At 42.7% G+C, this 21,172-nt stretch overlaps 1 protein-coding gene across 2 annotated transcripts in view; it reads right to left on the bottom strand.

Moving 5' to 3' along the window:
* Positions 1 to 310: 310 nt before the first annotated feature.
* Positions 311 to 21,172, bottom strand: part of bmf2 (BCL2 modifying factor 2) — a 46,564-nt gene continuing 25,702 nt past the window's right edge. For both annotated transcript variants that reach the window (XM_084313992.1, XM_084313991.1), the window contains exons 3-4: positions 18,568 to 18,779; positions 311 to 5,262 (exon numbers count right to left, since the gene is read on the bottom strand). In XM_084313992.1, the coding sequence (XP_084170118.1) occupies positions 5,146 to 5,262; positions 18,568 to 18,779 (329 nt within the window). In that variant the 3' untranslated portion in view covers positions 311 to 5,145. The remainder of the gene's footprint in view (positions 5,263 to 18,567; positions 18,780 to 21,172) is intronic.

The following is a 21,172-nucleotide window of genomic DNA, read 5'->3' as shown; positions in this document are numbered from 1 at the left end:
TATATATATATGTATATAGGTTATGTTTAAGTGTTCCACTTTTAAAAAAAAAACATCTTCATTATGTAAATGTTCTTTTAACACGGCATCTGTAAAAACAGGTTAGAAAGGAGACACAAGTCATGTGAAATGTTCATAAAATTTTTAATGAAAAAAAACAAACAAAAAAAAAAAACAGCAATGTACTCATTTAAACAACAAAGGAAATTCAGAGAAATTGTTAAGATTTCCAGAGCCAAGCTCTTATGTACAGCATATTGCACTAGAAAAAAACCAACCCCCCCCCCCCCCCCCCCCCCGTGTTCCTCGCTGCTTGAAAACCGTGCGGTATACGCACAGAGCCGTCTCAAAGATAACGCAGCCAATGCTTCGACAAAACTGCTACATTTGGGACTGGGTCTCACTTCAAAGGATACACAGAGAGTGTGAAATCCTTGAGACCGCTCTGAACGCTTAAGTACAAAAGCCGTGTGAAGGTGAAGACAATAATAATGGACTCCCGGTGGCGTGGCGCGGCGGGAGTTTCAACAGAAGCTCTATTGTTCAGCTTGTGTCGTCAAGGAGATATTGTGTTTTTTTTTCTCTCCGCTCGATTACATTACATTCAAACCCTTAAGATACAGATTTTTCAGGAATGTTGGACATGCATTTTTACTCCATATACATATATTGAAAAAAAAACTAAAAAAAAGCCCTTGAACTGAGAGTGATACAGCGGACTTGGTCATAATAAAAAAAAATGCCACAACATTGAAAAAGCAATCTTAAAAAAAAGAGCAAGAAATCATGATTGTTTCTTTTTACAAAAAGGTATGGAAAAATTGATTTGCTATAAATCTTTTTAAAAAGGTACGAATGATAGCTGCGTTTCCTTATGTATAAAAAAACAAAAACACCAAATCACAGCACTTTACAGTTAAGATGCACTCTTTCTTGGATATATTCATAAAAAACCGATTGAAGAAATTTGATATTCAAGACACTGAAGGTTGAACATGTCACAAATGTTCCACTTGAGTCAGGGTTGCAACATTGGTTGGTAACTAATATAGGCTGACATCAACATCAAGCCTACTGAGTCACAACACAACCCATACCCACAGACAAATAATACTGGGCACCATGGTGGCTCATTCCTCCTTATAACATAAACCCAGCCCTACTAGATCATAGATCATAAAGCACAGAACCCTAGATGGGGCTAGGCAAATCCAGCATATTACAGATCTTAAAAATACATTTAAAGAGTCTAGAGGGGAAGTTCAGCGCAGGAGTAAAAAGAGGTGCAAAATATACATGTATCAAATGTTTTTACAGTGCAGTTGATTTGCAGACAGTCGTTTCTGATATTGAGTTCTTGGGGTGGGGGGTGAACCTTGCCATGTGTGTAGAGAGAGGTCAAAGGTTAAGCCTGTGCCTGGCGGGGCTGTTGGCAACCTGACCGTTTTTTTTGCGTGGGAGGGAGCAAAAACATGCTGTAATGTTTGTGCCCCCGCTATTGTATCTATTATGATATTGGGATCTGGAGAAGCCCCCAGAGAAGCGAGGAGAGCGGTGACCAACATCTTTAGATCATCATCACGCCAGGCTGGTCATGTGGTCAGGGGCTCACAAGGCACATTTTGTACATTTGATTGTCTGTTGTTCGGGTTTGTAAAAGACTCACGCGGCTTGTGAGAAAAACGGCACGGCAACATGGCTTTGGTCCAAACCTCTCGACACACAGGCAAAAACACTCACTGCTGAACGCATCAACAACAAGAAGGAAACGGACTGCACACATCGAGATAGCATCTGTACAGTAGCACTGAGCAAATATACACACAATAAATTAGAATAAATTACTTCAAAGGAAACAAACTAAATGAAATTGAATAAAAAGAAATAAATAAAAAAAGGACTGGGAGTAATTGAACGTGGAGCCTGATAAACAGAGAGAGAAAGAAGGATAGAGAGAATGAGAGAGGGGGAGAGGGAGAGAGAGAGAGAGGGGGGGGGGGGAGAGTGAGCAAGAGAGTGAGTCACGACTATACTTCCAACTGGCTCAGCGTTCAGTGTTTGCAGGAAACAATCTCTTGGTTCGGCTAATTATCAAAATATACAAATGTCCCGACAGCGCGCAACTCACCGCAAATATTTCCCTGTGACTGTAACGTTGAGTGAAAATCATTCAGGAGGTAATAGTCAGATAAAACGGACAGTGTTTGTTCAGTGTCGCCTACTGTATGCCAATCTTAAAATACCTCTAATGTTACACATTTAGACCCGCTGTGCCAACTCCTCAGTCCTCACCACACCGATGAACTAGGGATGCACCGATACCACTTTTTCTCTGCCAATACAGATTCCTAAATTTTACAAATTGTCTGATCCAGAGAAAAATCACTGGAGAAAAATAATTATTTGTTCTCCATTAGAGAGATCTAACATGCTTTATTTTAGCCCTGGTATCGGACCGACATCCCACACCGGTATCTGTGGCAGTGCATCCCCTACAATAAACATGTTCAGCAGGCTTCAGTATCACGAGCTCCAGGTGTTAACCCTTTCACTGCCACACTACCAAAGGGTTGACCCTTTTCACTGCGACAATACAGACGGTTAACCCTTTCACTGCCACACGCGACACAGGGTTAACCCGTTCACAACCACAACAGAAGGTTAACCCGTTCTGTAGTGTGGTAGTGAAAGGGTTAACCTTCTGTAGTGTGGTAGTGAAATGGTTAAAAAGGATTCATGGCTACTCCCTTAAGAAAACACAACAAAAGGTTAAAAAAATATAAAAAATAAAGAAAGGGAAACGAAAAAAAAAAACCATCAGTGTCTTCAAACATATTCATATTATCAATTTATCTATTGATGAATTTTTAACACCATATTAAATGTAATCAAAGACCTTATTTACTTGCTGTTATACATACATTGATAAAAACAAAACTGAAGAAAACAGTGGCTGTGTTGTGTTATGAAATGCTGCACTTTATCTTGGCAGTCGTTACAAGACGTTAAATTATTTAACGTAAAATGTTTTACTAAATATTAAAACATGATTTGGGAGTTGATCAAAAGCTTTTCTTTAACGTGGATTTCAGCACTGGCAGTGTTGGTGTCAGAATGCACTTCGAAAGAGACTTTCATGGGCAAGAAATGACAATCTCAGAGTAGTTTCAACTTGATATATAACTTGACGTATATTTTAGTTCATCACCATCAGTGCTTTAAATAGCAAGTCGTAACTACTGGCAAAAAAACAACAACATTGAATGCAAAAAAACAGCAGAAATCTATTAGATTGTGTCTGAATGTATTGTAAATGTATTTGATCTGTAACTTGACACCTAAATCATGGTCCTGTAACAAGAGTAGGGCAGGGCGATATGGCCAAATATCATATTATATTTAGTTATATTATGTGATATCTTTTTTCTTTATCTTGTAGTACGGTTGTACAGTTGTTGTGGTGCTGTTTCATTCAAAATTGTCGAATCTCTTTTACTTGTTTTAATACTGCTGCAAGGAATCTTTTTAAAAATTATATTAACTTATATGTATATTTTATCACGATATACATTGTGGGCGACCATATAGTGAAAGTCTATACCTTTGGATCCATGACGATATATACTGTACCTTCATATTCAGTTATACCTCCCAGCCCTAAACAAGTGCATTGTGGGCTAACAGTAAAAAGAGAAATGTATTTCATCACGAAGGACATCACCAAAGGTAGCCTTCATTGAAAAAAAGACATTTCCCTTAAGGAAATTGAATCCCTTAATGCATGTGAATTGGATTGTAAATTGCATTCGATCCCTAAGATTTATTTTGTTCCTTCCACTGGCTTTAATATTTAATATTGCTCCGTGGTCCCCAACGATGCTGATAACAACACGATTGCTTCTTTCACAGCTGATCCATGATGCAACTAAGATGACCTGATGGTGAACTGAACTGACGCATATAATGTGTTCAGGCCGTCCGTTACGATTGTCAATCTAGCCAGCGGAAGAAATCCTCAAAAAGCTCTGAAAAAATGATTACATTTCATCAAAAGCTTTTCAAGTAGTCCGATTGTTCCACAGTTCCCTGATCGTGATCCCGATCAAGTGAGACTTGTTTTGGCTCGAGTACATTTTGTGCGTGTTATTTGGTTTAAAAATAATCTCTAAATTTGGATTCAGTTAGCGCACAACGCAGATATAATCGTGTGACAACGAACCGCGAGACTGACGCTAAAACATAGATTTTTAATCGACGTCGAAACCTTTGGCCTCTAGGTCACTTGATTGAAAGCAGACAAATTATATTAGGATCCTCGATACACATGATTTCAAACATACATGCATTTATCCTTTCAATCAAAAGGATTTTAATCAACGAATTGTAGCTTTAAAGCCCCTTCAAACAACATGAGTGGTATTGGAAATTGTTGATGGGTGGGTGACCCCAATGAGAAACAGGCTGAGAATCATGTCCCTTCATCTATTGTGAAGGCTGGTGAAACACAAATCCAACTGGCCCTTTTTTCCGAAATTAGTGTAACACCGCAAAATATCTTACGACAACCATTTTCAAACAAATCAGAGTGGAACGGGAAAGATTAAGTACAAGGTTTTGTTTGTTGTTCAGAGAATACATTAAAGATGTGCCTGTCGTCAAGGTTTTTGAGTCAGTAACTTCAGCACAGAAATGTCCATGTCCGCCACAAGAGGCCTATAGTCCTAAATTCATCCCTTTCTTATGATTTCCTTCATGCAAACCAGTAGGAACTGAGGCAGGGGAGAATAAGGCATTCCCTGGACTGATGGAGGTCCTTCAAGAACTTGAGATATCAAATAAAAAGAGCTATTTACTGTACAAAATAGTTCATCTTACAAATATTTCGAAAATATCTCTTCAAACACAATGGCTTCTTGGAGATGCAAAAAAATAACAAAAAAAAATAATAATAACGAAAGGAAAATCGCAATTGAGTCTCCGTCCAGCGGTGACCAGCGTCTTCTTCATCTCGTCTTCGTATACATTTACAAAAACAAAACAAAATCCAAACCCGTGTTCCATCTTACAGTGCCATCTTTAAAAAGTCTGGTCCCTCATTTATGAAGATAAACATGGGGCCATGTGTAGGACCCTGAGGGATCCCCTTCATCTCTCCTCCCCTCTCAGGCGAGGGGCGACGGCCTCTCTCGGAAACAGGAAGCCAAACACGGCCATCGTAAGGCGCATCCAGATGGGCAGGTGGTCTCTCTGATGTCTCAAGAGCTGAAATAGAAACAAAAAGAGGATATTAATGTCAAAGACCATTATGATTCTCACTGAAATGTGCATCATTTGAGGTGAAGATCAAATGATAAATGCACATTGATATAGACAGTCTCATATACAGCTGTTGATATAAACGTGGGTCCATTTAGAATATTTATGTTGTCAAGTTTAAACTGTCTGAACATTAAAAAAAAAATGCTATCTCTATGTACATTTCCAATATTCCCTCAAGAAGAGAGGATTTGGCGTTTCCCAATTTCTTTGTGATGTAACATCGATTAAAGACCCTCTGAACAGAGATGAACCCGGCCTTCTAGACCGCATGCCTGCACGCTGTGGTTGTTTCCACATCAGCCTCAGCAGCTTGTGTTTTCTGTCAAACACACAGCACTACGGTATGTCAACCCCCTCAGGGACTGGGTGGGGAGCCAACACTCACACACGTTGGAACCTCACTAATAATGATGAATAACATCTTAGAAGAATTTCAGTCAAGAGTTCAGAAAGTATCATAGCACTGAAACTGCTCTCACCAAAATAATCAGGGACCTCAGACTAAACTCTGATGAGAATAAGGACTCCATCCTTGTCCTGCTAGATCTCAGTGCAGCATTCGATACAATTGATCATGATATTCTAATCAATCGTCTTGGAAAACCTGGTTGGTTTCTAAGACTATGTGTTAAACTGGTTCAAAACGTACATCAGAGGGAGGAAGGTCTATGTTAAGAGGCCAAATGTCTGAGAAATATGACAACTGCTATGGGGTTGCATAAGGGAGTTGCCTAGGTCCTTTACTTTTGTCTCTTTACATGCTACCACTGGGTGATATCATCAGAGAACATAATGTAGGTTTCCACAGCTATTCAGATGCTACACAATACATACCTGCAAAACCAAATGATACAGTAGCTTTTAACTCCATTACCAACTGCTTATTGGCAATAAATAAATGGATGAGCACATTAGTCCAGTCTTAGCTACTTTACACTGGCTTCCTGTAATGTTTAGAATTGACTTCAAGGTCCTTCTCCTTACATACAAAGCTAAATGGACAGGGACCTAGCTACATCGTCAACACTCTAATAAATGACAGGCCAGAAAGAACGCTGCGATCATCAGCTGCTGGGCTATTAGAGGCTCCCAGAAACACTCAAAAGAAGTTAGGTGATGCAGCCTTTGTCAACTACGCCCCAAAACTATGGAACTAATTACCCAAAAACATCAGGGAAACCAACTCGCTAAATATCTCTTTGCTCAAGCATTTAACCGAGATATCAGGGAGGCCAACTCTTCAAATGTTAAGACACAAAATTATCAGTATTTTGGCTGCATTCTTTTTTATTCTGCCTATTTTTATGTACTTCCTGTCAAATTCACATGTCAGTTCTATGCTCATTTTATCTTACTACCTCTTATGCACTGTGCTGCCTAGACTCATTACATTGACACTATCAATAACATTTTGAATTTGAGGTCACAATTTGATTTGACGTTTGATTCTTTATGCATTAAATGTTTTCATTCTACATTAAATAAAATTTTGTACTTTTTTATACCATGAAATACTGTTATATTGTCAAAACTAAGACAAATATTGTGATATATTTTTATTCCATATGGCCCAGCCAGCCCTACTGCAGAGCTGTAATCATAGATTATATACTACACAGCTTGGTTTGCCTCATACAAATAAACGTTTATTTCAAAGTCGTAAACTAATTAGATTTGTCTTAAACATTATACTAACAGCAGTAGCATAACTACACCACCAGTTAAACTGAAAGAAGAAGAAAAAAAATTAGACCTAGAGAAGAGAATTCTTTTTTGTTACACTGTACTGAAGGTCATTTTCCCCGCCTAACTTTTGATTTTGTAATGAGATCGCCACGCCCCCTAAGTAACAGCAATGGTGGAAGGAAAGTAAGGGAAATAGACTTAAAAAGGAGGCATGAAAACTGCTGCAGTAGGCTTGTTTGATGAAAACAACCAAGGATTAGGAAATATGAAATATGAGGCTGACAGAGATTATCCTTTTTTTTTAAGTTGTGGGGAATGAGAGATATAGAACTGGAAGCAAAGTGGTATGTATATTAAAAGTATCCATATGCTAATAATACTATTCATGTCATATTTGACACACACACACACACACCGTCACACACACACACACACCACACACACACACACACACACACACACACACACACACACACACACACACACACACACACACACACACACACACACACACACACACACACACACACACACACACACACACACACACACACACACACACAATCCAGTATATATATAGGGTGTGTACTATACAACAATGATACTGCAGGAAAATGGAAGGGAGAGGGGCAAATAAAGCAAGGGTTAATAAATAGCATAATGTGTGTGTGTGTGTTTGTGTGTGTGGGGGTGGGGGGGGGGGCTGAGCCGTGAATTGACACACAACACTGTCACCACCCCTACCTGGGCTGCCTCCGCCCTTCACATCATGAGTTTAGACACAAGTGCATCGCACCACAGACACACAAACAAAACATCCTCAAAGGCGATGATTGTGGGCTTTCAGAGAACGCTCCCTGTATTTCATCACATAGCCTCCCCTCCTATAATGGATAAGTCAGCTGAATAATTAGCACAACAAGGCAGAAGGGTGAAACTCAAAGCTCACTCAAAGATGCCTTCCCCCAATTCTGTCACTTTTGGGTTGGGGTGGGGGTGGGGCTGGGGGGCAGCTCCTTGTGGACTACAAACGGATAAAGGCCGCCCTCCTCCCGTTCCTCCGGCTTCCTGCTGCACCTCTCCTCCTCCTCTCATCTCTCTGCTCCAGCAAAATCTCCCGCTGGTTTCATAAGGAGCCCGGTTCAGATATTGCAGCCGGTTGCGTAAGCATTCTGCCAGTTCCAATCTCTCATTAGGGCTCTCTCTCCCTCCGTCGCTCTCTCTCTCTCTCTCTCTCTCTCTCTCTCTCTCTCTCTCTTCTCTCTCTCTCTCTCTCTCTCTCTCTCTCTCTCTCTCTCCTCTCTCTTTCACTCTTCTCTCTCTCTATCTATTTCTCTCTCTATCTATTTCTCTCTCTCTCACTCTTCTCTCTCCTCTCTCTCTCTCTCTTTCTCTTTCTCTTTCTCTCTCTCTCACTCGTCTCTCGTCTGCTTTCGGCGTGCAGAGGGACGGCTCTCTCTACCAGCCCAGCAATCAGCATCCGCCACAGGCTATTTTGATGGCGCGCTAGCAGACTGAACTGAACTGAACCAGCGCCACTAAACGAACCCTTAATTGTCCTTAATTGCCTTAATTCTACACTGCGGTCCTTATTTAAACAGTACTCTCGACTGCTCCACAAGGGATCCCGTCTTTATGCTCTCCTTTTGGGTGGGTTAGGATGCTGGGTATTATTGTTTGGTCGTTTTATTTTATATATATATATATATATATATATATATATATATAATATATATATATATATATATATATAATATATATATATATATATATATATATAATATATATATATATATATATATATAATATATATATGTGTCTAAAAGAAGAGGGAAACCAAGATGGTCTAAAGAGCTAAAAACGGACAATCTTGCCCCTGGGCTTATCATTGTCTGTCATAATCCCAGACTACTTTAAAATGTTAAAGGTAGAATCTGTAATGCCATGATCAAAAACAGTGACCTCTAGGCCAAAGAGCCCTGCTTGGTATTGTGCTTTGTTTACCTTTTTTGTTTTGGTCTAATGTGTGGAGTTGGAGTTTAGTAACTTATTATACTGTGAACCTCTCTGGGCAGAGCCTGGGGTGTGGCCAGCAGTAGTGACTCCTCCCCCAGAGCCTGGGGTGTGGCCAGCAGTAGTGACTCCTCCCCCAGAGCATGGGGTGTGGCCAGCAGTAGACTCCTCCCCCAGAGCCTGGGTGTGGCCAGCAGTAGACTCTCCCCCAGAGCCTGGGGTGTGGCCAGCAGTAGACTCCTCCCCCAGAGCCTGGGGTGTGGCCAGCAGTAGTGACTCCTCCCCCAGAGCCTGGGGTGTGGCCAGCAGTAGTGACTCCTCCCCCAGAGCCTGGGGTGTGGCCAGCAGTAGTGACTCCTCCCCAGAGCCTGGGGTGTGGCCAGCAGTAGTGACTCCTCCCCCAGAGCCCGGGGTGTGGCCAGCAGTAGTGACTCCTCCCCCAGAGCCTGGGGTGTGGCCAGCAGTAGACTCCTCCCCCGAGCCTGGGGTGTGGCCAGCAGTAGTGACTCCTCCCCCAGAGCCTGGGGTGTGGCCAGCAGTAGTGACTCCTCCCCAGAGCCTGGGGTGTGGCCAGCAGTAGCAACCCCTCCCCTAGACATTCTTAAATCCAACCCAAACATCAGAACAAAACCAAAATCAATGTAAACAAAGTGCAGTAACAAGAAGGGCTATTTTGCCTAGAGGTCACTGTTTTCGACAACATTACAGATTCTACCTTTAACACTTTGATTACCAGCCATGCGGTGCGCCTTACCCCTGTTGAAGGCCACCACCCACTTCAATGATAGCGCTCTAAACGCATAATCTCTGTCTTAAATTATGGCTGTGTCTAATCTGCCCGTCGCTTATCAATGACTTGTTGCAGTCAACATTGTCCAAACGGATTGTTTTTTTAATCGGTTCATTTCCGTTTTATACCATTTTGAAAAACCCTCGTTTTCTTGAAAGTTTCAGGAAAATATAAAGATTCTGTGATAAACGCCGTTTACTGGAATATTCTGGAATACACAAAAAAACGTTGTCATTTTTCGGCCTATTTATGAATCGTTTTCAAATAAACGCTAGATTATCGATAGTATGTGTACTATGCACGCTAGAGAAGCGAGCTGAAAACTTGATTCTCTCATTTCCTGATCAGCGCACGCACACACACACACACACACACACACACACACACACACACACACACACACACACACACACACACACACACACACACACACACACACACACACCACACACACACACACACACACACACACACACACACACACACACTGATATCTCTGTGAAAACAGCTCTGATTATCCCTACTGGTCAAATAGATTCCTTACCTCAGATCAGATGTTCTCCAAAAAGATTATTCCAATTCCTGATCGCCATTCCAAATATCGATCGCGTTTATTGATTCAGCGCTGGTACTGGAAATATGTATTCACGCTGTTTTGCGGCTCGGCAATGACTTGGATCTCATCGGATGGCTTGCCGAGAAGTAAAATGAGGAAACTGGACCCCCCCCCCCCCCCCCCCCCCCCCCCCATGTGGTTCATTCAGTCTAATCCAATGGGGTGCAGTACAACAGGAAGAGACGATAGGGGGCGGTAGTTTTCCCAATGGAGCTCAGAGAGAGTTTGCAGCACTGACGTGAGACTAGATTGATGAAATATGAATTCAAATCGCTAATAAAAAAAAAAGCAGTCATTTTAAAAACGACTAAAAAACGCAATTTGTCGTCGCTGGCACTCAACGGTCGGCATGAACTAACGACATATAGCGTGGTTGGCACTCAAAGTGTTACTGTGTTAACTTTGAGATACTTGGGTGCGTGCTGACGGTGGCTGGTGGGTAATATGTCAACTAGACCACTGGAGTCACTATGCATGAAGATCCTCCTTCGCAAGAACAAATACAACAATAATGTCAAATGACAACGGATCCACTGCAAACACAACTGTGTTCCGACTGTTCTCACAGCACAATATGAATGTAACAAAGAACAACTCGATTTTTAATGCATAGATATTATATATCAACTATAAATTACATTATGAGGTTCACTCTGGCACCTCTGTGTTGTTGTAAACGGGTGCCAGAGAGGCGATACTAGAGTCTCAGCAACCAATGTCTGCTTGATCCTCCAACCTCCCAACTCCATTCAGTCACAGGTCTGGTGTGTGACGGAGAAGCATACAGGCAACACGGCACGGTACAGGGTGGGTAGTAGGGATGGGTATCGTTAGGATTTTATCGATACTACTACTCTTATCGATACTGCTTAACGGTTCGGTACTTTATCGATACTCTTATCGGTTCTTTTTGGTTCTTTTTTTGCAAGAAAAAAAGACAATTAATTAAGAACAGAATCAACATTGCTTTATTATTTATAAATACAACTTTATAAATAAGTATTATAAATAAATATAATTTCTTCAGCAACAGCAGCAGCAATGTTCTTTTATATAACTTTATAAATAAATATAATAAATTAATATAATTTCTTCAGCAACAGCAGCAACAATGTTTTAAATGTGTCTGACTCTGAATTATAGACTTTTTATAATAAACAACAAATGCAAAAGGCTAACAGAACTGTGACACTGGTTCACCCTATCCTCTGTCATCCTTCCTCTAGCTGCTAGGGAGAAAGGACTTTGGGTGGTGGAGGGAGGTACTGTAGAGGAGGATGTGTGGTGGCCCTGGGCTCACTGGCCTGGGACATAGTGGCTGACGCCTCAGCTTGACGATCTATAAAAAGTTTAGATTGTAGTATTTGTAGCTAAACAATTGTTTTGTTTATTAGCCTATTTGTAATATTCGTTATTAGCCTAGCAACTCCGTATCTTGGCTTACGGTTACGGCTGCAGTGGATGCAGATGGAACACTGCGCGCAAGGCAGTCGAATACGCGCATTTCTGCACACTAATATCATGTTTTGCCAACAGATGTTTTGATAAATTGATTTGCTCGTATTGCCACCCTTACTGGCAAATGTTTTGTTGCACTTGTGGCAACGTGCATTGTCGGCATTGACCCTTGTAAAGTATATCCATACTTTAGAACGCTTCGCTCTATCCGCCATGATCACGACTCCGTGCATGCAGAGCTGCTGTCTGTGTGCAGAGCGCTATAGCACGGGGCGTCGGGCACTTTCATTAAGGAGTACCCGTATGTAGTACCCGGATGTCTATGTGTAGCACTAGCGAGCGACTCGCGAGGAGTGTGTGTAATAATTGACTCGCTGGCTGCGGCTCGCTTCTCGTGCAGAGACAGAGAGGATCGTTCGCAACTTTTAAATAATAATAATAATAATAATAATTTCTCTAGAGTATCGATAGCAGTACCGAGGACGTCAGAGCTTATAAATACTCCGGTATTTTCTAATATAGTACCGGTTCCCGTTTAAAACCGGGGTCCGGGGGGCATCCCTAGTGGGTAGGCTTGCTAAGGACCACTCACAACCCAGCACACCCCCTGTTTCAGCCCCTGCCCTCAGGTATGCGCTAAGTTCGCTAACCACCCGCTTCAAGGACAGCTTCTTCCCCACCGCCATGCGGACCCTGAACTCCCTTGGCCCCACTCTCCCCCTTCCGGTCAACAGAGAAGCGCCAATAACTAGGGATGCTCGATATTGGCTTTTATACCGATACCGATATACCGATATTGTCCAACTCAATTTCCCATACCGATATCAACCGATACCGATATATGCAGCCCCCCCCCCCCCCCCCAAAACGGAATCATTTCAGGTAATTAACATTACATGTCTCTTGTCGTGTAATTAACACATTATCCATACTTTGACAATAAATAAAATAATCATTTGTTCTTACTTGCCTGGGTAAATAAAGGTTAAATAAATGTAAAAAAAATAATAATAATAATAATTTTTTTGAAAACCGATACCGATATTTTCCGATATCACATTTTTATGCCAATATCGGTAGGCCGGTAATATCGGACATCCCTACCAATAACTGATGACAGTTGTTTTATTGTCTATACTTGGGAACAGAACACAGCAACAGCTTAGGCTAGCACGCTCTCCTCCTACCTAAGAGAGATAAGACCTAAACCACAACCACTCCCTCTTACCACGAGAGCCCTCCCTACATCTCCCTGGTTACCTCATCGTGTGTGCACAATGGGCGGACATAAACACACACACACACGCACGCACACACACAGAACACACGCACACAGACACACACCACACACACAGGGGACTGGCTAAAAGAGCAATAGCAGAAATCCACACCATGGATGTTATGAAGGATAAGTAAAATAAGTATAACACACCGAAAATATTTGGTATTATACCCTATTATTTGAACACTCAAAAAACATTATCTGTACCGACACTCAAAAACATTTAAAACGTGTTCTCTTTGTCTTTCACACAATCACACACACAAAGCAAAACTTGCATACACACACAACACACACACACACACACACACACACACACACACACACACCACACACACACACACAGATGCAGTCAGTGGGCCGTGTGAGGTATTGTGGGTAGCTGTCACGTTACTGGTTGCGTCTGTGAGAGCATGAGTCAGATTCTATTTTTAGACTCGGGTATAAACAGCTAGGCGAGTCTACGCAGAGCTGCCCCCCCCCCCCCCCCCCCCCCCGGAACATCCACCACCAAATCTACACGTTTACATTTGATGAATTATGCAACTTCAACTTATTTTCTTATTTTTTCAGTTCTTATTTATAAAAGAGACAAAGAAATATGGGGGGGGGGGGGGGGGACAATAATATACTATTATTTATTCAATATGTTAATAAGGGAAAATAATATGAATAAAGGAAGCACCGGTTAGTTTACTGCTTCTTTGGGCAGAGATGTTTGACAGTGGAACGTCGTCCTCTCTCTCTCTCTCTCTCTCTCTCTCTCTCTCTCTCTCTCTCTCTCTCTCTCTCTCTCTCTCTCTCTCTCTCTCTCTCTCTCTCTCTCTCTCTCTGAACCTCTCACTCTCACTCTCTCTCTCTCTCTGTCTCTCTCTCTCTCTCTCTCTCTCTGAACCTCTCTCTCTCTTCTCTCTGTTTCGTTTCAGCAGCACTGAGGTCTGTGCTCCAGGCTCGGTAGTTTTAACATGTTCTGTGACTTGCTGTCCCCCGCGACCCGCAACTCTGCAATAAGGGGCGAACAAACATTGCAGAGAACACCGGTTGCTCACTCAGCAGATTCTGTGACGGGAGATCCCTTTTTCTCTCTGAGGCAACGTGGTTGTTCTTCTAGTGTGACTTCATGTGTAGCAGGGCACACTTTGAGGCCATGTGCCAGAGAGAGTACATACATATGAAAGTACATATACGCTCGTGTCTCTGACTTCCTCATTAGGGGGGGTTGTTCTTTCAGCTCTTTGAGTACACACAAACACGCGGCACACAAACACGGGTCACAAGGTCAAGAGGTTAGGCTTAGAGAGAGAGAGAGCGTAGAGAGACTGCCTTATCAGTCACCAACCCTTAGTGGGAGTACAGATCACAAAATAGCTGAATGATGCAAAAGAAAACAAAGCAGTGAAAGCGGCCAGGAATTTATGTCCATTGCAAGCGACTGATAGTAAGCTACTCCAAGTCGCTGGCGATGCTGAGTGAGTGTAGCATTAGCTAAATGGCAGAAAGGCACTGTAACTATAATCATCACTATGTGATAAGTGTAGGTGACAACATGCATCTCGCTCTATTTTGCCTCATATTATTTTGGTTTGTGTGGCTCCGTTGTGGTCTGATGCCTACTGCAGCTCAGCAGGCAAGACACTCAACCCTTTATTCCGTCCGGGCAATGAAATGTTCCGTTTCGTCCTCTTCATCACTCATACTATATCGTTTGTGGCCGTCTTCTGTAGCTTGTCACTCTGACTGTCTATTCTTCTGATAGCAGGTGTTTAATCAAATCAAAGATCCCCGCTTTCTAGTCATGCACAAGGACCAATCAGCATGGGTATGTGCGGGTTCATTTTCCATTGATGGGGATTTGATTGGCTGTTTTTAAATAAAATGCGGCAGCAGGATTAATAACGTTAGCGTTAGTTCAGCCAGAGAAACAAATATACAAATTAAAATGGTTGGACCTGCGAGATTTACTTTGTAGGTCTGCCTTTTAAATGTAAAGTTTTTTTTCTTTCTCTGAAATGTAATTGAGTAAAAGTACAAGTACACAAACCTAATACTACTACACACACACACACACACACACACACACACACACACACACACACACACACACACACACACACACACACAGTCTCCCTCTGTCTCGCTCTCCCCCATTTCTGTAACCATTAGCTACAGTAGAACTTTGCACCGCTTATCAGCCACACCTTGTTTGTCACACAGACCCCGCGGCTGAACACATACAGTAGTAGATAAGGAGCTGGACGTCCCTCCTCCCCCACTATGGCTTTTTTTTAATTATTATTATTATTAACAAAGTTCAAGAAAGACGTGACTAACGTGAATCTCCACATGTGTCGGAGGAAGCATGTGGTGGACTTCAGGGTTCCCTTGTACCGACCAGTAGGAGGAACATGCGCACAACAACCAGGTAGGGGAGGGGGGGGGGAATTGGCATAATGACTAAATTGGGATGGGGAGAAAAAATTGAATATCAGGCGGAGAAAAAGAGAAAAAATAAAAAAATAAAAAAAAACATGGACCGATAACTTTCCTTGGCTCCGGTACACAGAAAAAGCACAAGCTAAGGGTCACGACTCCAGACATTAATAGCTGTGCTAGAGTCATCATGACTTATTTAAAGCTGTATTATAACATGTAAAAATGGTTCTCGTTGTGTGTAAAACATTAGATAACCATTATCATCAGTGATTAGCCTTAGCAGCTAGCTAGTAGCTACTGGTTGCTATGCTAGGAGAACATCCACTGTACACACAAGGTAGCGCGGCTTGCTCTCTGCACGTTAATGTGTAACTTAGCTGACAAAGTGTCAGAGCGGCTGTGGTGAAAGTTATGAGTAGAAATTAAGTGTGGCTTTTGTAAGAATATCTCCACGATCTCCCTATGAAGGCACGTGACATCATAGTGAAATCTTTAATCTGTGACGATCTATGATGGATGGGGGGGCTCTTCTTTTAAAATGTTTTATCTTTCCTGATTGGCCCAGATTGGAAACAGTGCCACAGGCTATTTTGATCCTGTGTGGGCTATGGACTCCAGCTGGCAAAACGTATATATGGTTCCTTTCTTCTCCCAGAATGCTACAGAGTGGCAGTGGGTGGCTTTGAACCTTGTCGCACGCGTACATGTGCAATCATCCTTACATGTTCACTGCTTCCATTGACAAGAAAAAGCTGACGGGCACATTACCGCACACGCACACACACACATGCACACACACACATACACACATAAACAAACTAGGGATGGGGCAGAATATTCGAAAATTCTAATAGTCGTTTCTGTTATTAACACTTTGAATGCCCATCACGACATAACTCGTGTTATCAGCCCCCCCCCCCCCCCATTGAGTGCCCACGATGAGAAATATCGTTTTATTTTTTTATTAGCGATCTGAATTCATATTTCATCAACCGAGTCTACCGTTGGTAAACCAGCCCCACCAGGCGCTCAGATGTGAAAGAAGCGCCCCCTATCGTCTCCCAGATGGTAATGCACCCTTTTGGAATGGACTCAATGAAAATGGATGAGTGTAATATGTATTTACAGTACGTAGCATTGGATCAATAAAAGGATAGATTTTTGGAATGGCGATTGGAATAATCTTTTTGGATACCATCTGATCTCAGGTAAGGAATCTATTTTAAGGATAATCAGACCTGTTTTCACGGAGATATAAGCTTTTCCCCTATGTGTGATCTGGCTGTGTGGCTGTGCGAGCGATCAGGAACTAAGAGAATCGATTTTCAGCTTGCGGCACCAGCGTGCATACGTACACATACTATCGATAATCTAGCGTTTATTTGAAAACTATTCATAAATAGGCCGAAAAATTACAACGTTCTAGAATATTCCAGTTCCAGGGCGTTTATCACAGAATCTTTTTTCCCCCCTTGAAAACGAGGGCTTTTCAAAATGCTATAAAACGGAAATGAACCGATAAAAAAACAATCCGCTTCGACAATGTTGACTGGAAATGAGTCATTGATAAGCGACGGGCAGATTAGACACATAGCCATAATTTAAAACATAGATTAGGCGATATTAACGTTAACATTGAAGTGGATGGTGGGCATTCAAGCACTAAATGTGCGCCCCCTGCTGGGCACTGAAAGAGTTAAGATCGATTTCATTTTTTTACAATCGAATATTTGTTTTGTAAAAAAAACGTTTAAAAACTACTGTTTCGGTTTGTTTATTAAAGCCGGTTGATAGGCCAATGCAATGCTGTTGTTATAGGCTACGATGGTGAATGGTGTCATTTTGATTTATTGTCGGTCAGCTGATAAGAAAATAATAATAAAAAAAAGAAATGTGTATAATTTTTTTTATATATATACATACATTTTCATTTGGGGGGGGGGGGGGGCGAATATTCTATATTATAAAACACGAATTTTCGAATAGAAAGTCCCGTCCCTAAAACAAACATACACGCAATGCAAACCCCTTTCACACGTTATTATCACAACAGACACTTTTGACCTGGGCACACGTTACTTCTCAGCTCTTGCCACACGGCACTAAACGCCATCAAAAGGAAACATCCGTCATCTGTTTCCCGGCAGCCCATGAGCCTTGCCCCCCCCCCCCCCCCCACGTCACCCTAACTACTAACAAGTGTTGATCTTGTGTCCTTGAAGCTACAGCCTGAGGCCACTGGGAGAAGTCACAACCGCCTGCTCGCTCAGCAGACTCTGTGACGGGACATTCCTTTTTCTTCTCTCCGAGGCAACGTGGTTGTTCTTCTAGTGTGACTTCATGTGTAGCAGGGCACACTTTGAGGCCATGTGCCAGAGAGAGAGTACATACATATGAAAGTATACGCTCGTGTCTCTGACTTCCTCATTAGGGGGGTTTGCTTTCAGCTCTTTGGGTACACACAAACACGTGGCACACAAACACGGGTCACGAGGTCAAGAGGTTAGGCTTAGAGAGAGAGAGCGTAGACTAGAGAGACTTGCCTTATTAACTTAGCTGTACTGTACTGTACCCATTCTGCAATCTGTTAATAAACTTTTCAATCAATCAATCAATCAGTCACCGACCCTTAGTGGTACAGATCAAATTCAGATAACTGAATGAGCTATGAAGTAATTAGTGAGCTCGGAACGAGCTATGATGTAATTAGTGAGCTTGGAATGATAAGGCTCTATCTATGTTCAGAGGGGTTTTGAGATAGTGAGCATTTCCATGTCCCATAGAGAAAAAACAAATGTTTTTTTTTTACCCACTTAAACAAACATTTTCAAAAATATATCTTTGCACACTTCCTGTGTGTAGAGCTATATTTTATGAATAGCCCAACACATTTTTTAACCATAATGTTAGGTAGAGTCTAACATTTGTAGAAGTGTAATTCCCCTCGTGGCCTCACGGGGCTCGTCTTACCATGTCCAGATGGTCCTGGTGGAACTGGTCTCCGATCTCCCGCAGCTTGCGACCGATCTGGGCCTCGACGCTCGCTGCCGCCTCCTCCTGGGACCTCTCCTCCACCCTGTGCTCTTCCTCCACCCCGTCCCGCTCCTCCTCGATCCGCCTCGGCCCCTCATCCCCCGTGGGCTCGAAGCGAGCGGGGAAATGCGGACGGAATCCAGCGTTGCCTGGAACACAAAAAAGCAAACGGTGAGGCTGTTTTAATGCACAAAAAAAATTTAAAAGGCACAAATCTGTGATTGCAGTGATTCTTTTTGGTCCGACGTGTATTGTCTTAGTCTTTGACATGGGATAGCTTCAATATTTGTAATGTTTGTAGAATATTGAGAGGCAAATTAAATTTATTTGGAGTTATGATGGGTTGTGAAAAGATCTGCAAGGCTTATTTTCATCTGTCATCTTTCACCCGGCTCATTGTAGCTTTATACGCCTTCTTGAACACAGCTATCTTCACAGTCAGTACAAAATTTATAAAAAGGACATCAATCCCTTTCCGTTGCCATCGATCTTGAGGATATTATCTGATAGGGAGGGAAATACCTTAACCCTTTCACTACCACACTACAGAAGGTAGTGAAAGGGCTAACCCTTTGTCGTGTGGCAGTGAAAGGGTTAACCTTCTGTAGTGTCGCAGTGAAAGGGATAACATCTGATGACTGAGGCGGTGGCGTCGTTCAGCTCAGTCATTCCGTCTGAGACAATGTTTTTCTCTCCGTCCTTTGACTGACTGTATTAATGAAGCTTAAGAATAAATCCCCTCCAGTCTCATGATAGGCAGAACTTTCTTGATTTACCGGTAGTGTTCACGGTCTCAGACACACAGATATCCCTCTGTCTGCCTCAGAGACCGGCTAGTCAAACATGTTAACTCTGGGACAGAGTTCTATCGGATCATTCTGTGTGTTGTTGACTGATGATGTCAAGGGTACTACGACTATGCGTGCACCCCATGGTACCAAAGCACCTCAAAGGCGCTAAAAACAAAATTACAAACATCTCAAAACAAACTGGTCAGACTACTACTTGACCTGAACCCCAGAACCCACCTCACCCCTGCCCACTTTGACAACCTAGGATGGCTTAGAGTAGACGTCAGAGTACAGCAACTGGCAATGGGCCTGGTCTACAAGATACACTATACGACCAAGGTACCCATGTACATGACAAAATACTTCCCAAAGGTCAGTGAATACCACGATCACAACACCAGAGGGAGCTCTACAAATCATGTTAAACCCAGATTCGGCTCAAACAAGGGACTAAACACGTTTCGCAATTATGCCACATCAATGTGGAACGCCCTACCTAAAGCTGTAAAGGAATGTGGATCACTACCCACTTTCAAAACCACTCTCAAAGAACACCTACGGGAGACTGCAATTCGAAACTGGCCCCTGTAAATGTCCTAACACAACCCCCTTCAATGTACAGTAAATTACCAAGTATGGTCTTGTCAATATTCCAATGTACAGTTTTGCTTGTACAGCTGTACAGTGTTCCCCACCCAACACCTCACAGACGAGAAGAACAAGGTGCGTGCCAGGGGGGCGGGGCGACTCAAACAACAAGAGAAGAACAAGGAGCGTGCCAGGGGGGCGGGGCCACTCAAACAACCAGAAGAACAAGGAGCGTGCCAGGGGGGCGGGGCGACTCAACCAAACACTATCACATCAGCAGCGACCTCGGTGACCCGCCTGAAGGGTGACGTGGAGGTTCAGCCGCCGCCCGGGGCACACTCTGCCAGCGTCACACCATCCAGAGTGGAAAAAGTAACGTGGTAGGGGTGGAGCTGGACTCTCTAGCGGTGGTGGCGGAGAGGAGGAGCCTTGCTAAGCATCAGGGACAACCCCTCCCACCCTGTGAGCCATTTGTAGTGCCAAATTTCCCTCGGGATGATTAAAGTATTTCTATTCTATTCTATACAAACTCATAATTTTTCAATGCAATCCTATGCAGGTCCTCTTGGTGAGAGGCTTGCTTCAGATGCATGTTTTTAAGATCAGTTAATTATCCAATTCAATCAATCAATCAATCAAGGCTGTAGGCTAGTATTGGACCATGCTGGGTGACAGAGACGAGAAACGGCCGCAAAACGAGGACGTGGCGCTGAGCCAAGACCACCGGCACCAATATTGAAGAACAAGTCGTTACACGATGATTCAGGCCCCGTTTAGACGGAAACGCTAGCAGGTGAATCCGCAATTTTTTTTTTTCGGGTGTGCCTTTCGTTTATACGGAAACGGTGTTTTTACGTGGGGTGAAACCGCAAAAAAGTGAGACTACCTTCCAGGGTGGAATTCCTAGAAACGATAAACCTTTGCGCTATCATCTAAACTGTCAAACCGCATAAAACGATGACGAAAGGGTTGTCAAGGCTCTCGTCGCGTGTACTGCTTACATCACAGGCGTGCGCCAGTAGCCTAGAAGCGTAAACAAAGCATGTCTGATTCTATCCATGGTGATCACCTGAAGGCTACATTGGCAGTACTTTTAAATACACAAGAATCTGTCCCGCGGCGTGACTGGACCCACTGTCTGTGAGTGACTCTGCTTTGGTCCA

Source organism: Notolepis coatsorum (assembly GCF_963971535.1).
Source record: "Notolepis coatsorum genome assembly, chromosome: 5".
NCBI classification, from domain to species: Eukaryota; Metazoa; Chordata; class Actinopteri; order Aulopiformes; family Paralepididae; genus Notolepis; species Notolepis coatsorum.
Note: the sequence above shows the minus strand (reverse complement) of the source record. Positions and strands in the feature narration are given on the sequence as shown.